Source organism: Lissotriton vulgaris, chromosome 6 (genome assembly GCF_964263255.1).
Source record: "Lissotriton vulgaris chromosome 6, aLisVul1.2, whole genome shotgun sequence".
NCBI lineage: Eukaryota > Metazoa > Chordata > Amphibia > Caudata > Salamandridae > Lissotriton > Lissotriton vulgaris.
This window is the reverse complement of record NC_141694.1, coordinates 390,749,397-390,766,645: the sequence shown is the minus strand read 5'-3', so window position 1 is coordinate 390,766,645 and position 17,249 is coordinate 390,749,397. Positions and strand designations below refer to the sequence as shown.

Sequence of the window (17,249 nt, the reverse complement as noted above, 5' to 3'; positions counted from 1 at the left end):
CAGGGTCCAGCGTTCGCCTCTAAGGCGTACAAGGATGCCATGGGTTCATTGGGAGTCCAGGTCAAATTCTTGACTCCATACAAGCCTGAGGGCAATTCAGTTGTTGATCGGATGAACTGTGACTTAAAGCAATCCTTGACAGCTAGGGTTTTAAGTACTGATTCAGAAAAGGGGGTGGTGATGAACAGAGTGTCTGAATTAAGCAGACCACTCTTACCCAGTCCAAAGATCAGGGCTTGATCCATCACCGTTATTTATCTCACTGCCCAATCCCAGCTCAGAACCTGGCTATATGCAAATTAGTCTGTCCCTGGCCCAGTGCATCATGGGAACAGGGCAGACTAAACTACCAAGCCAATTCTTTACCAGAAAGGAGACAAGCTACCGGGGACCGGTTTCTGGCATTTCAGCCGTCTTCGGCCCGGCTTGCTTGAATCCTGATGGAGCAGTGAGAAAGGGACTCATGTCTGAGTATACCCTGCCACACCTATAGTGGCCAAAAACGATTCAGAAAAGGGGGTGGTGGTGATGAACAGAGTGTCTGAATTAAGCAGACCACTCTTACCCAGTCCAAAGATCAGGGCTTGATCCATCACCGTTATTTATCTCACTGCCCCATCCCAGCTCAGAACCTGGCTATATGCAAATTAGTCTGTCCCTGGCCCAGTGCATCATGGGAACAGGGCAGACTAAACTACCAAGCCAATTCTTTACCAGAAAGGAGACAAGCTACCGGGGACCGGTTTCTGGCATTTCAGCCGTCTTCGGCCCGGCTTGCTTGAATCCTGATGGAGCAGTGAGAAAGGGACTCATGTCTGAGTATACCCTGCCACACCTATAGTGGCCAAAAACGATTCAGAAAAGGGGGTGGTGATGAACAGAGTGTCTGAATTAAGCAGACCACTCTTACCCAGTCCAAAGATCAGGGCTTGATCCATCACCGTTATTTATCTCACTGCCCCATCCCAGCTCAGAACCTGGCTATATGCAAATTAGTCTGTCCCTGGCCCAATTTGCATACAGCCAGGTTCTGAAACTGGGATGGTGCAGTGAGCTAAAAAACGGTGTTGGATCTAGCCCTGATCTTTTGACTTGGTGAGAGCTTTCTGCTTAATTCAGAGACTCTGTCCCTCACCACCCCTTTTTGTAAATATTTTTGTCCACCCTAAGCGTGGAAGGGTATTCTCAGATGTGAGACCCTTGCTCATTGCACCATCAGGATTCAAGCAAACCGGGCCGAAGACGGCTGTAATGCCAGAAACCGGTCCCCGGGAGCTTGTTTCCTTCCCAGTGTAAGAATTGGCTTATGTAGTTTGGTTTGTCCTGTTCCCATCATGCACTGGGACAGGCACAGACTAATTTGCATACAGCCAGGTTCTGAAACTGGGATGGTGCAGTGAGCTAAAAAACGGTGTTGGATCTAGCCCTGATCTTTTGACTGGGTGAGAGCTTTCTGCTTAATTCAGAGACTCTGTCCCTCACCACCCCTTTTTGTAAATATATAGGGTTTTAAGTACTGGCAGGAACTGGCTGGCTCATCTGTATAACCTTCAACGTGCACTTAATAATCTCCCTAGGTCTCCGTGTGGGCGGACCCCATACAAAATGCTCTTTGGTATCAAAATATTTGTCCCGGACCTTGAGGGTCTAGACATGGTGGCGTCTGCCGCACCCTTTGACGTAGATGATCATTCTGCTATATTACAGAACCTACAAAAGACCAAAGACAGACTTGCAAAGGAACATTTGCCCTCCACATCTGATGCTGCTCTTCAGATTCCGGTAGTTGGCTGGCTACCTTGAGTCGGTGACCTGATCGGTGAGAAGGTGGAGAACAAGAAAGAGTTTGGCCCCTCATATCATGCACCAGTTCCTGTGCTTGGCGTGCAGGGTACAAGAACAGTTGTTTAATCTCCACTTCCTGGTCGCAAGGAAAACAGGTACATCTCCATTGACTATGTCAAACTACAGCGAGTGGCTGATTCTTCTTAGTATGACTCCAGTGGTCTCTTGTCCAGCAATGCTGAGAAATTCTGTTTTGGCTTCGGCAAGTAACACCAGGCCTGATGTTGCCATCGACATGCCTACAGTTACTAATCCTTTATTGAATCCAGCGGCTTGTGATCCCCTTGATGATACTGAGTAAACCTATCCCAGAGATGTGTTGCTGCCTGATGCACTAACAAGTGCTGTTAATCAGTCACGCTTTTCATTTGACCCTGACTCTATATCATCAAAGTCCCCTTCAAAGGTTTCTATTTTTGCTGTTTGGTTTAAGAAACATTTTTTGATACCCCCTTGGACTTACATTGGGCTGGTGCTTTTTTCTAATTTGTTCATGTCCATTGGATTTGTAATTATGTTTTTTCGTCTTGTTAATGGACATTACGTTAAAGAAAGATCTACAATTCGGTTAATTGATGGAACTTTGGCACCCCAATCTGCATCGCACAGAATGAAGAGGGACCAGACTTATGTTAACATCACAGCTTGGCCTGTTTTAGGCGGGATAGTATGGGATGCTGTTAAATTTCGAATCCACGTCCCTACAGAGGTTATAAATGTCCCCAATGTACTTCGTGTTTCAATGGGGGATGTTGTAAAACAAAACATATGATCTGATGATTGGGATGTCAAGGCCGTAGTTCTTTTTTCTGATTTGAAATATTATGCTGCTTTTGATGCTGAAGATTTCTATTTGGACTCGGCTAACTATGCAGACTTATTTTGCTACCAAACTATGGTAATAATTTCCTGCATAAGGCAAACTCATTTAGAAATGTGGTTAATTATACGCAATGGAAACATTGTCCAGTGCCAGTTTGAAGGCAGCCCAAAAACTCTTTTGAAAAGGTTTACTTATTTTACAGATTTTAATCAATCAAATCCATTTTGTTTTAAGATGACTGCTAAGTCCTCTTCCAAAGTTAGACTCACCCACACTAAATTATTGTATTCAAAGTCCTTTATCGCTCAATTAGTTATAGGGGGCTATGAGGTGTGAAGAGATACTATAGATCCTAAATCTGTTTAGGGTTCTAAAAGCTGGCAAGGCACTGATGCTTTGCATCGTGCATGTCTCATGCCGAACGATATGTCCTTTTTGAATTCAACTATTTCACAAACTACTTTCTATGGATTGTCTAAATCTAAAAAATGGAATGCTCCTTCCATTCCTAATTTGGGGAAATACCACACATGGCACAATCACACTGATAAGTCCATTGATGATTTGCAGTACCTGATAGCAAATTCCTCCTTTGATATTTCCAGCTTGGATCCAGAGGGTTAGTTGCTATGGCAGAAAAGTGTGGATTCATGTCAACATCGTTTTCTGGGTCTGGCCCTTGGCTATACACAGGTTAGGGTGGATTCCCATTTTGAAAGTGCCCATTCTGTTACTACCTATTCAGTAGGCAAGTTATGTCAGAACTGGCTTAAACATTCCACCTTGGTGTCGGTTAAACTTAATTTATTTAAATTTTTCCAAATTGTCTGACAATGTTGATTTGAACAACTTTGGAGGCAGATCAAAAAGATGGGCATATGCTGTTTACAACGAAGTTTGGAAATTATCTCAAATTGAAGCTGCTTCTAGACTAAGAGCTACTGAACAGGCCAATTTAGAAAAAGTGCTTGCTGTTATTGATATTAGCATTAATACTCTGTCTTCACAAATTTATACTTTAGATAATATTGTTTCATCTGTTGTTGATATTGTTCAGGATGAGGTGTCTGTTTTGTACCATGATCAAAATCAATTACGTTCCATTATGCAGTTTGCTTGGACTTTACAATCCTTAAAAGCTGGGAAAGTGCCTTGGGACTACATGAATACATCTTCTTTATTTTTAACTTTTAATTTGACTGACAAACAGCGATTTATGTCTATGAAAGATGTTGCATTTTCTCTTTTGCATATTGAAAAATTGGAACCTTTACTCTTTTCTGTTGCCGAAGTTGTATGGCTCATTCACAGGTTATTAATGCTGCCTTTTCCCCTATTTAAATTTAGTTTGTGCATGAAACATTATGCCAAAGGCAGATTTGTACTTTTATGGCGCGCCTATCTTCATGAAGTTTGGTCTCTTCCATTTACCTATAGGTGCCTGAGGAAGGGTAAAGAAGTTTTTTTAAAGGGTGAAGAATGCACTCCCACACCTGATCCCCCAATTGTCGGAATATACAATTGCACGGCTCATGTAATGCGCAAGCGCTGAACTTGGCTTGCATTTTGAAGGGTAATCCTGTCCTGGCAATAACACCTACTTTGATGTTGCTAGCTAAAGGTAGCTATTTGCTTTTAAATAATCAAGATAGCTATGTAATGCCGGCGGGATTCCGTACAGTGTGACTGTATCCCAATGTGTAGTCTGCTGCAAGAATGTGCTTTTTCCGCCCACGCATGGGAAGCTCGATATATCCATCTGGCCTTCCATTCCGACATTGAAAGCAGAGTTCAACAAGATGAGTCGAATAAGGGCTTTATTGTCACAAAAAGAAGTTGCCCTTACTTCATTGCGTGAAACATTCGTCCTTCAAGTGGCAAACACCCGCACTGAAGTGCATGCGTTATTAAATACTGATATCCCACTACATTTTGGTGCTTTGATCCACACTATATTTAATGCCTTGTCGACCACAGGGTTGGCTAATTTTTTTAAACTAGTATGCTCTGGACTTGTGACTTCATTCCAAACTATATTTGGGGTGATACCAGCATTTTTTTCATTCTATTTTTTCCAGCATCTTTGGCGGTTTGCGGTTGATTCTCGCCTTGGTTGCCAGTACACTGCTGTTACTTTGTTTGCTCAAAAATGGCTGCAAAATCTGTGCCACAAGACAACCTGTCCCGGCTGCTCGAGCTTTACAACCGGATGCTTGCCTACTATGGAGCGCTACCTCTAGGCACTTTGAGTGTAGCCTATGGATTGTCATTCCGGTTTTCCTACTTCCCGTGAGTGCATCCTGTTTTCCATTGGCTGGATTGCAGTTTTGAATGGACTTTGGATTTGTGTCTCTGCAACATTGTGTCTCCTAACCCGGATTATAATCTATTGGTGAGTCCTATTGTTGCTCATGAGTTAGACTGTTCTGGTATCGGAATAATGGCCTGCACGGCGGTACATGGAGTCCTAGGTAAATGGAACATATAGGCTGCAGCCCATGACTTTCTTGCACGCAGTTATCTTGGAGAACACCCGAGTTGTCCTCTGAAGGTGCTAGAGGCTCCAGCTGTCGAAGAACATGTTTGTTCATTCCCACTATTAAACTGGATGGATGAAATGTTTTCTGATGAGAACAACAAATTCCTATTGGAGGCAGTTGCCACGTACTGCGCCTATACGCTTTTGGATTGATTTGGCAGATCCCCTTCTTCATAGCGTACTGGGCTTGAATGATTTTTGTTTTTCTAAAACATTTTTTCACTCATATTGTTCACAAGCATACCAACACGATTTAATTTTTACATTTATACAACTTACTTCGGAATATTTACTTCCAAGTACGCAGTTTGGCGCATTTTTGAAATTGGTTCTATCTCAATCGAACTTGAACTCTGCGTTCTTTATTTTCCCACCTTCTTGTATGTATTCCGATCAAGGGAGCGTGTAGTGAAGGCAGAGCCCTGCGTGCACACATTGCTATGTTAGCATAAGCTTATTAGGAGTTTAAACGCCATTTTGATATTTTGCACTGCATGTAACTGTTGTTGTAAGTTAGACTGCTTGAAAATCTTCACAATAGAAAGGCTTCTTTTCAACATCCCTAGACTTACATTGTGACCTCAGTCTGTACAGTGTGTGCAGAAGCCTCCAAGGTTATCATAACAATGTTAGCTGTTATTCGGGCTGATCGGCCCACACTCTAGACCCAACATGCCCAAATCTGTAGCTAACTGAAATTCTAGCGCCTTTAATATTGCACTGCATGCATGATGAGGGCACTTGGAGAAAAACAGTTTCCAGAGAGAGATTGTGCAGATCCTGATCTGTTTCACTCCGGCTGATCTTGGAGGTATGGGGTTGGCCGTTCAAGCCTAAGAGACCTTCTATTATTATGATAAAACCTAGTTCCTAGCTAGGGTGGGTGGCATACAAGACACTATAGGACATGTTTCCACTATTATTATAGTATGATTTCTCCCGTTGTGTTTTATGGAATTGTACCAATGCTGATCGTATTATTTTTAATCATATGCCTATTTTTGTTAGCAAAATACTGCATCTTAGAGCACGTCGTTAAAATAAACATTTAACATTTTTCGGTGTCTCTATTTACTTATGTTGTGGACTGGTATGAGAATAACAAACAAAATAGTGTTCTTGATTCCCACCATTCTTGAGAGTAATCTAAGTTGCATGTTCTGGGTTGTCTAATCATTGGTAGGACGGAGAGCTAATCTGACACTGATGCTTGTCGGTTAGGGGTTCTAGGTACTGAGGTGAATTGTTTGGTACACCACAATTCACTGAGGTCCTGGGTCTCTGTGCACAACTCTGTGTATGAGCAGAATCCCTGCAACTAGCTCTCTCTATCTCTCTCTCTCTCTCTCTCTCGCTCTCGTCCCACATTTTTAACAGTTTTTCCTTGGGGGTTTGGCTTTTATGATTGCTGCAGCCTGGAACTAGAACTTGAACTTGAATAGTACTACAACAAGGAATTAAAATGAATTGTGCTAAAGTAGTAATTTTAGCACTTTTCCTCTGCCTGTCATATACCTTTGATTTTCTGATAGTATCAGAATACCACATCTAGGGGGAGAGATACAACCTTTTTCCAAAACCATGAATACAAATACAGTTCTTTTCTAACTTGGCGGACTGGTATGCTTGCTGAGTAGGTAGTTGGATTCTGTGGTACATTCATTGTGCTTAGCTGATTAATCCTTCCCTCCTGGTATTTTCTTTTTTGCCCTTCTTTAGATTTAGCTGTTTTGTGACCTTATCGTTAGATATCAGTCCCCCTTTGTAGATGTGTGGTGTTTATCCTTCAGAGTTTAGGTAACATAAATAGCAGTAACAGCTGTAGTGTATTTCAATAAAGCAAGTCCAGATCAGCACAGATAAGGGAGTCCAGGTGATAAAAAAGTATAGTTTTAGTATTAAACTAGGAAGGCATAGTTTTAAAATTACTCTGAAGAAAAGAGCATAGATCTGAGGGACATATTATCAAGATGCACCTGTAAAATTATTGCCGCTTTAGCGGCAGGAAACTGCCGCTAAAGGGGTGATAATGGTATTGATAATATGCTCTTGTGAATTCCCATAGATGCCCATGTTCTGGTGTGAACATTGGCTTCTATGGGAATTCTCAAGGGCATAATATCAAGCCCAATATCGCCGCTTTAGCGGCAGTTTCCTGCCGCTAAAGTGGCGATAATTTTATTGCCATTCTTGATAATATGCCCCTGAATTATTAATTGGCTTTAGTGTAAATAAGAATCCAATACCTTAGATTTAGAAAAGAGGTTATTGAGCGTAGGTGACTTCAAATGTTTTCATTGCAATTTTCCTTATGGGTGTTTGTTGCTCTTTAGCTCAAATCTGTATTTACCTATAGCTGTGTAGTCTTTTACCGTAATGCTCATTTGAAGTAATAGCAATCTTTTACATCATTTAATGATGCTGTGATTAATTACATCATTCAATAATGCTGTGATAGAAAAGAGAATGTGAGAATTGACACTTTCACGGCTGAGTAGGTGGTATTTGCTAAGAAGAAGAATGTGCATTGAATTAATGGTTTGTGTGATTTTTAAAATCATATTAGTTGAAGTATGTCACTTGAATGTAACTTGTTATAAGAGAATGTATGCCATTGCAAAGGCAGAAGTGGGGTTTAAATGCAATTTGCAGATCCAACTTGTAGAGCCTTTGTGGATGAATTCAACAATGCTCCCTATTTTCCTATTATGGAGCTTTAGGTACTCAGATTACCTGGCTATCTAGTCCACGTGTACTTATTTGTGATAATTTAGGACTACACATGAAGCCCGGTCTAACAACTTGTACAACAATTTATATCGATAGATAGGCAATATGTTAACTGGAGTTGCAAATCATTTTACATTGCGTTGATTTTTTTCCAAAACCTCGGCATAGGATGAAACTGAAATTCCAAGTGTTTAAAATACATTAATGTATTGGAAAATTTTCAGAAAAGTCATACCTGGTCTGGCCTTCGCAAGCACTGGCTCAGAAACTTCGGATGGTTTGCCTGGACCTGATGCATTTACTGCACGAATCCGGAAAACATAGGTTTTACCCTCTTCCAGTTCCTTGACCTTGAGTAAAAACATAATTGCCTTTTATTCTCCTTTGAAACACTACTAGTCAAGTCACAACACATGACAGAAGAAAAGAACAATTGGGGTTCCTAATTCGGCAGTTCTGCTCCTGCAACTTGTTTGTGTGAGGGACCAGATACAGGCTTTGCAAATAAACTGTAGTAATTAGAACACTGTAGTTAATGTTGACGCACAAGTGTAATTGTTACTAAATTGTATATTATGTCTTTAAGGAGGTGGTCATAAGATTACAATTTGATGGAAGAAAAAAACATTGATTTTGTTACTAAAAGAGTACCAATACAGTTGCAAATGAATCAGCATTTGTGTAAAGGTTAAATCTATTTCCTAACACCTCTTAGAGAGCAAGCTTTTGTATATCTTAATCTACAACTGTGATCATTAAATAACTCCCACACTGGTCCTATGCACCTTTGTTCGTTGACAAGGAGAAGTAAGGAGCAATCATCGACATAGCAATAAATCATTAAATACTTTTAGTTTAATCAATAAAGAGAATTCGTGCGAATTGAAAATGTTTATTTTTAAGTCTTTTAGTTTTTCATCTTTTTATTAACTAGATATTAATCTTTAGATTTCAGCATTAAACGTTAATATACTCCATCAATCAATATTTGATTATAAAATAGAACAAAATATTTGTTACAATCACAGTTAATATGGTATTCCGTAAAGGAAATTCCCTATTTTAAATTAAGTTGGAATAATTAGAGAAAAAGGAAAGTTGTCAATTAAGAAACCCAATAAAGAGCTCTGATGAGAGAATCTATGAACAAACATAAAGCCTTTGCAAAGTAAGCTTGAAAGTATTCTCAGATCAAAAATATCAGCAGAAAATCAACAAAATATAAGTTAGGCAGCCTCTCATGTAGAAAGGAATCAGAAATTCAAAAGTGTGTCTCCATTCAGAGAGTCGGGAATGCAATCCTGGAATCTAGCAGCTACTCTCGGAACATGTACTGATATAAATATACAATATTCTATCTTGCAACATTGTTTTCTATTCATTTTTTATCCTTCTATAGAAATTCAGTAAACTTCTGGAAATAGGCAATCTCCATATGATTCCGTACTGGCACAATATACTTTCAGACATTAAACCTGGAAAGATTACATTGTTGATATTTTGGGGTCCAGATAGTTCTTCCCATAAATACTCCTTTTGGTCGCTCCTCTCTTCCCAATGAGAACTCACTATCAGTTGTCAAAACAAGGGTCTTAACGCTAGCTAACAAACAGCTTCTGTACAAAATACAACCTTTGAACAAAGATAGAATCAATGTTCGCTAACAAACATTCGATGTGAAAACAGGCCTTTCGGTGTTAATGCATTATTTTTCAGTTAACATAGCATTGACAGGCTAACTTAAATCAGCACTTTTATTTGCAGTTCTATAACATTAAGTATGATTTTCAACTGCAAATTTGTCTTTTAGCATATGTTTCACTTAAATGTAAGCTTAGCACATTATTAATGCGAGCATTTTTGTTAGTGAATAAAATTTGCTCCAACACCTCCAAACAAGCAGCTCTTTTACAAAAGTATCTAACGTTGCAAATGTTTTGAAAGCACTGTATACAAGGGCTAAACAGTTTTAGAGATGGACAAAGAAGCTTATCTATGTATAAAGTAAATAAAAATTCTGATATTTTAGATTGTAATGGCAAATGACACATATTATATCTTAGGAAGAAAGAGTGAAAAGAAAGAGTGATGTACTGGAATGTTTACGAGAAAAGTAAGACATGCCTTGATACTGTAAGCGTTATGTATTATTTATTCATAAATCACATGCTGGTCTTGGAGATCCTACATCACAGCAGACTGAACAAAACATAGCAAAACAGCTGCAATTGTTTTGACCATTGAGTATGAAGAAAGCCAACTGACCTTTTGGAAAATATTGTAGATTTATCTAAAGCTTGGGCCAAATTATATGGAATAAGTACCTGCATTTCCAATGTCCCTTTTATTATCAAGACAAGGAAGCATAATTTCAACTAAATAACTTTGAGATACAGTTCTTACCTGAACCAGATGCCAAACAAGTTGTACTGGTCGTATTTCTGTTAAGCTTGGATTTTGATATCAACTTACAGATGGAAATTCCCAACATATGTGTGAATCCCCTCAAAATAGATCTTGGTGTCAATGCAGTGCAAGATCTTGTATTTACATTCTCAAGTATACATTGAGAATCAAAGAAACAGATTTCAGTTTAGTGGATCTGCTCAGAGGCCGGAAGAAGAGCTGCGGCTCACCGACGCCCCACCCCCAGCAAAAAGCCACACTGAGTGCACCTGTTCAGCGAAGACGCACTCCAAAGGGGAGAGAAGTGCCACCATCCTGGATTAGCAGACGCAGGCTCAGGAGACACGTGGATGCACTCAGAAGGGAAGAGAGGTGTCGCCTTGCAGCTGCACCGGTGAGCTACCGCCGACTAGGGAGGTAACCCTTTTCCTCTCGTTTAGTGCACCAAGAGAGGCCGCACTGCAAATTTTCTGTTGGACCTGACCAGGGACCAAGAGTGTGCCCTATGCCCCCCTCTTCTTTGGAAAAATATCCTTCGCCGTGGTGCCACCTGAGCACGATCTGGCATTATTCTTGTCCGCTAATAAAGAGGGCATTTATGTGCTGGTACCACACGGCTGGTGGTAGTGCATATGCGTTCCTCAATCTGGGCTGCCTCTGATACCTTTCAAGGCCCACATTGTTAAGTTCACCCGTTATGTGAACAGCCGGTAACGTAGGATTAATTAATGCAATGCCCAGTGTTTACTGATCTGTGAAGGTGATCAAAATAATGGTGATCTAATGTATTTGGCCTATGCCACAGGTGATTTATAGTTACCAGTGCACTGGGGAGTTGTGGAAAGCTTTGCAGTGAGGGCAGACCACAAGCCTCAGGACTCCTTGTGGCTGGAGATGCCAAAGCATGTTCCCTGCACCTGCAGGCACATCTGAAATACCGGGAAGTGGCCCGCTCTCCAGGGGCCATGAGAAGCTTTGTGACAGGGGCAGACCACAAGCCCTAGGACTGCTTGCGGCTGGAGTCACAGACGTATGTTCTCTGCACCTGGAGGCACACCTGAAATACCAGGAAGTGGCCAAGAGCTGGGCCGTCTGTGCCCATCGGCGGCCGTAGGAAGACGTGAAAGTTAAAAGCAGTGTAAAAACTATAAGTGCAGGACAAACAACAAGAGAACAAACCAACAAGTAAAGGGGGGGGTTCCCTCAAATTCAGAGGAACCTCTATAATTTGTCTCTAAAACGATCCACACCCCATAGGTCTCAGGAGGGGGTGGAGACGAAAATGGCACACCGCCCATAACGCCAGGCACCCGCTTGGTACCTTCGACTCTCCTCTTACCGGTATAGTTTTTACACTACTTTTAACTTTCACGTCCTCAGGTTAGGGTGGGCCTTAGGGTGCCCATACCGCCGAGGTACACTCCCCATGGTCCTGAAGAATGCCCAGTAATTAACACATAGAGGGTAGAAACATGTCAACCCCACTTTAAGTGGAAATAACCAGACAATTATTTTGGTAATTTCCCATCACATTGTTTTTATACATGTCCGGCTGACCACTGAATAAAGTTTTGTTGTGAGTTACAACTACGACATTTTTAAAACACTTCTTTTTCACATAACTCTCACAAAAAACCAGCTCCGCAGTATTCTGGCGTAGTAGCAACCTAGGGAGGTACTCGGCTTCTCCCGGTGGGCCCGATGATGAAGCATGTCACCACCCAGGGTGGTGAGTGAGGGCTTCCTGAGCAAACCCAATGAACGTTGCTCATTTTCACCTTTCTTCTTTTGCGTGCTTACCTACACCTAATGAATTACACTCTTTTGTTTAATAAATCTTTTTAATGAAAGCAATGGGGGCTATCTCAAAAGAATTGACCAGGTTGATAGGAGGCTTTCGATAGGCCCTAAGGGCTCACCCCCGCCATTACCCATGTAAGCCCCTCACTTGGTGATCCCGAATGCTCAAGAGTCAGAGACAGAGGTATTACTGATAGGCCCAGATGCCCTCACCCACAATAGGGTGTTTAATGCTCCCCGCTCTGGCCTCAATAATAGCATGGCAGCTTTAGCCTCCCCCTCTAGCACTGACACAGTAAACTCTCCTACCATTAAAAGGAAGAGTAAAGCCAAAAAGTGTGATGACCCGCAGGACATTAAAAACAGGTCCGGGGGTGATCATGCAAGAAACCCAATTGAGGATCTGGAGGACTTTTGGGCTCTCTTAATGCAAAAAATCACAGATGCAATTACCAGCCTATGAGGCCTACTTTGGGGGAAAATTGCTAGTGTCCTCCATTAATAAAATGTCCTCTTCCTTACCCCAACAGACTCAGATCACAACCCCTGAACTATCCCCTATTGATTATTTGAGTAGCAGACAGCCCTGTATCTGTAAACCCATGTTACTGGCAGACATGAACCAGAATGCTATCCCACAGCCCATTGATTCTCATTCACGGGATAAGGATTTAGCCCATTCTAGCCAGTATATTCCATCATGTACCCCCTGTGTAGCTACACAAATTTCCAGCACTGTCTTTAATAGTCCTCTTCTACTGGAAATCAATATTCTGCCAGTTTTTTGTTTTTATACTTAAGTCTTGACAGGGGTCCCAGGGCTTGCTTCCTCCAACCAGGAAACTACAGGGTAACTGATTAACAAGATCTCACACTGGTTAGGCAAACACACTAGATATAATACCACAAAACACAGGTACATTCTGTTGGGCCTGTACGTTTCTTGAATAGGGCCCTCCCAGAAATCTTTTGAGGGAAATTGTGCAATTGTTACCATCAGACATCCTGGAAATGGTACGAAACATCCTGAGGTGTTCTTCCCAGACTTACTCCCCCATAACTTGTATTAAACTACTACAGCTGGACTTCTTTTATAGACCCTCTCTGAGTATTTCAGATAGGGCTCGGACTCCCAGGTGGGTTTCAGACTCTTTCAAATCGGTATATGCCCCTGTTGGACATAAATGATTTGGATTGACTCTCAGAAAGTGACAACTGAAGCACACCTCAGAGTTTTCTCGAATGGCCACCTGTACGGGATGCGGGAGATATTTAGGTTTCACCCCTTTAATTTCAGGGCACTAACTTAGTAGGGTATGTTCCCGCAGGGCCACAGACCCCTCTGCGGGCCCTATATTCCACTTTTCAAGCCACAACCCGGGTACTGGGAAAGATTTAAGCTTCATCTCATAGAATGTGGCATGCCTATCAGCAAAGTTTTTAGATGAAAGGTGGATATTGTTTATCAAGCCCTTTAATATTATTTGTCTTCAGGAAACATGGGAAATTGAGAACAATTCCGCTCTCTAGGAGTTTAAAACCTTTTTCTGTCCGGCTGTGGGTTGCAGAGCAGGAAGAACAATCAGGGGCGTAGTTATTTTTGTAGCCCTTGAGCAATATGGGTCAGTTCAGACAATAAAGTGGGACTCCAAAGTGTTTCAGGGCCTTAAATCGGTAGTGGGGAGATCTCTCCGGTTGGTACTAATTACTTTTTATAATACAGAAAAGGGGAAGCAATGGCCCTCAAATCTTTCAGTCCTAAGTGGCGCTATCGACTCATTAAGGGCAGAGGGCTCACTCAGGAGAATCTTATCTTGCCATTTATGCCCAAACTCAATACACTCTTTGTATGGTTACCAAACCTACATGATCAATGAGGGCACGCACATGGAGCATTCCCTAGAATGCGCTGAACTAATAGTTTCTTACACACTCACAATCTTGAATTCACCCTAGATAAGATGACTAACTCATTTAACTCTTATATCCCCCCAATATCTAAAGGAAGGGGAAGTGTCAAGATAATTGATTATATTTTTGTAACTGCCTTGTTCCATTGGCCTTCACTTTCTTTTGCTATCCTACACAGCCCATTCAGAAAAACACAACCCCTTGGCCGTAGTACTAAAAGAGGTGGGAAAACAGGTGGAGCACCCCTGCATATCACTGGGCACACTATCTTTAACCGGCTAGGGGAGGTGTCTACTGTCTACAATGGTCGCAGATAGACGCTATGGCCCTCATTAGGATGGCGGGCGGACTTTGTCCGCCTGCCATCCTCCCGGGGATTGGGACCACACGCCATAAGGGCGGGGGTCCCGTGGGGTATTAGGATGAGCAAGACACAGTGGCGGGCGCATCCTGCATTTTTAACATTCTGGCGGGGGGTGCTCTCAGCACCACCCGACACAATGCTAAGAATGCATGTATGCATTTGCATACACAAAGCGGCAGGCACCGCGCGGTCCCTGCCACTTTGTGAATGCAAATGTTGGGGGGTACCACAGGTACCCCCGTGTGCATCCCCCTCCTCGGCCTCACTCCGGGGGCCCGCAGGGTGCCCCTGAAGTGAAGACCACCTGCCTTTCCTTGGCGGCATTGCCGCCACGGAAAGGCATCAGATTGGGCCCATACTAATATGGCCGGCGGTGTCAAACAGACACCGCCACTTTATTAAACCTTTTCTGCCCCAGTCGCAAGGCGACCGGGGCGGAAAAGCGGCGGACGGTCTTTCCGTCCGCCGCGGACCCCCTAGCCATCCTTTCCCAGGGGATGGTGGGCAGATTGCCCCCGCCAGGCCAGCTGGGGAAATCCGCCCACCATCCTAATGGGCCCATATGTCTTTTATTCGTACCCTATTTGAAACTCAACAGCAGGAGATATTAACCTGCTTAGACCCTTAGCCCCTGGTGAAGAGACTTTATCCCCATTTATTTCCATTGCCCAGTCAGTCGCTCATTTGGTAATGGTGCCTACAGACAACCCTGCTCCTGACCACCCAAAATGGTTTGGCACTGAGTGTTTAAGGGCCCTTCACCTCCTGATGAAATCCCTGAAGCAGCCCCCCTGAGATAGAGTACAGATGGCTAATTGTTGTAATAATTATAAAAGGGTACTGAAAGAACAGAGGTGTGTCCTACAAAGACAGGCCTGGGAGGAACTAGCGAGAGCGAGTGAAATGCGGGATAGTACAGTCTTTTGAGAGGTCATAAACAGACCCTGTTTTGCGGAGCCTCTGGATTTCTTCCGGGACAACATAGAAGCGTGGGCCCGGTTGACCAGGGTGTTACATGCAGCAGCTGGGAAAGGGATGCCACCTTCTTGGTCAACTGACACCATTATACCGATTTTCAAGAAGGGGGATACGGATAACCCCTATTGCTTTCATCTCATGTCCCTCATTAACTCAACAGTTAAAGTTCTGGTTTGGGTTCTTCTGACTAGACTTCCTGCATGGCTGACATGAACTGAATAATAAGGTGCAGTTTGTTTTCTGTGAGGGAAAATCAACCACCGACCAATGTCTTAACCTATATTTATTAGTGTCCAAATACACAGTAGCTCAACCTGGTGCCCTTTGTTTGGGCTTCATGGACCTTACGCCCGCCTTCGACCAGGTGAACCACAAGAAACGTGAGAACTACTTAGATCTCTGGGAGTTGAGCCCTCTATTGTTACTTTACTAATGAACCTACAAGCCCACTCAACAGCAGCAGTCAGATATTCACATGGTGCAGGCCTCACACAGTATTTCAACTTAACCAGGGGGGTCCGCCAAAGTTGCATTCTATCCCCTTGTTAGGTCTCGCCTAGCGGGCGCTGCACGGTTTGTGAGGCATGCACTATACAGTATAGTGGGGGGAAGCTCCGCCCACTTTTTTCACATCTTTTTCATTGGCTTAAATTATAAATGGTGCATTCTCATTCATTTTTCGCTTGTTAGTCCCTCCTCCTGACGGCCATGTCGTCATTTTTCTCCTTCCATGGCTATCGGTTCCTTTACTTTAAAAACTGTTTTGTTTCCCTCGCTGCAGCAGTCCCTGAGTTCTCTGCACACCACCACCCCTCTCGCCCCCTCCCGTTCGTATGTTCTTGGACGCCCGCAGTTTGTTTACAATGCAATAGGTCTTGCATAAATATGAGTCCTGTTGCATTTGTAAATGCTTGTTTTCTCCTGGGGTGAGTTTGCACTATATTTTGCCTGACCTTTTTTATAGAACACATGCGCATACAACGTCTTTCATGCAGAAGGAGTTACTTTAATGTTTGCAACACGGACCAATTCACGGCGGAAGGCAGAGACAGCGAAAGCAGTGAAACGAAACAGGACATAGTGAAGCGCGGCGGACCCCACTCCCTCCCCCTCACCTGCAGATCTCCTGCCTAACTACTCTTCTTTGGTCTGGCTTTTATTTTTTATTACGTTTTTACGTATGGGCAAGGAGGGATGCCACACGGTGCGGGCGGGGGGCATCGGAGGCCATATGATTCCGTTGAGCAGAAGTTGGTAGGGACGGTTACAGCTGCCGCTGGCAAAGTTGCTCAAATCGGGCAGACGTTATTTTCACCTGAGCTGCATTGTCCCACACATGGCTTGGCCGTACCTGGTACTGTGGCTGCTCGGCCTGCTGTTGCGGTGTTGCGCATGCCACAGTGATGCTCCTCAGCATGATAGCCCGCCCTACACAATCATACTGACACAGAACCTGGGTAAGAAAGTGGCAATGGAAGCGGTGGGAGGTGGAAAAAGAGAGCAAGAGATTTAGAAAAGCCATACGTAGGGCTCTTCTTCTGTGGTTTCTCTAAGTTCTCATTAAAGCAACAGTGAAAAAGAGAGGGCTTGCTTTAATTGATCTTAATTTTTTATTAGTGCTTTCAAACGCTGCATAAGTGGATCAATTGGGATTTTCCTCACTGCTTTCGGCTGATGGGTCACTGCAATGGCGAAAACCTGTTCTCAGAGGCGTCTCTGTGCAGTATTCTCAATCTGCACAGAACACTCCACCATTCCTTCAAACTGGTTAGGCTTTAATACACCTACCCCGCCATTCCGTTCCCTGACCTGTTTCGAGGCTGTTATTTATATATGATGCCCTTGAATGTCCT

General features: G+C 43.0%; 1 protein-coding gene across 1 annotated transcript in view; it reads right to left on the bottom strand.

The window, feature by feature from the left end:
* MYOM2 (myomesin 2) overlaps positions 1-17,249 on the bottom strand; it is a 731,038-nt gene that overhangs the window by 160,619 nt on the left and 553,170 nt on the right. Inside the window, exon 21 of the mRNA XM_086926415.1 lies at positions 8,173-8,287. Within this exon, the coding sequence (XP_086782541.1) occupies positions 8,173-8,287 (115 nt within the window). The remainder of the gene's footprint in view (positions 1-8,172; positions 8,288-17,249) is intronic.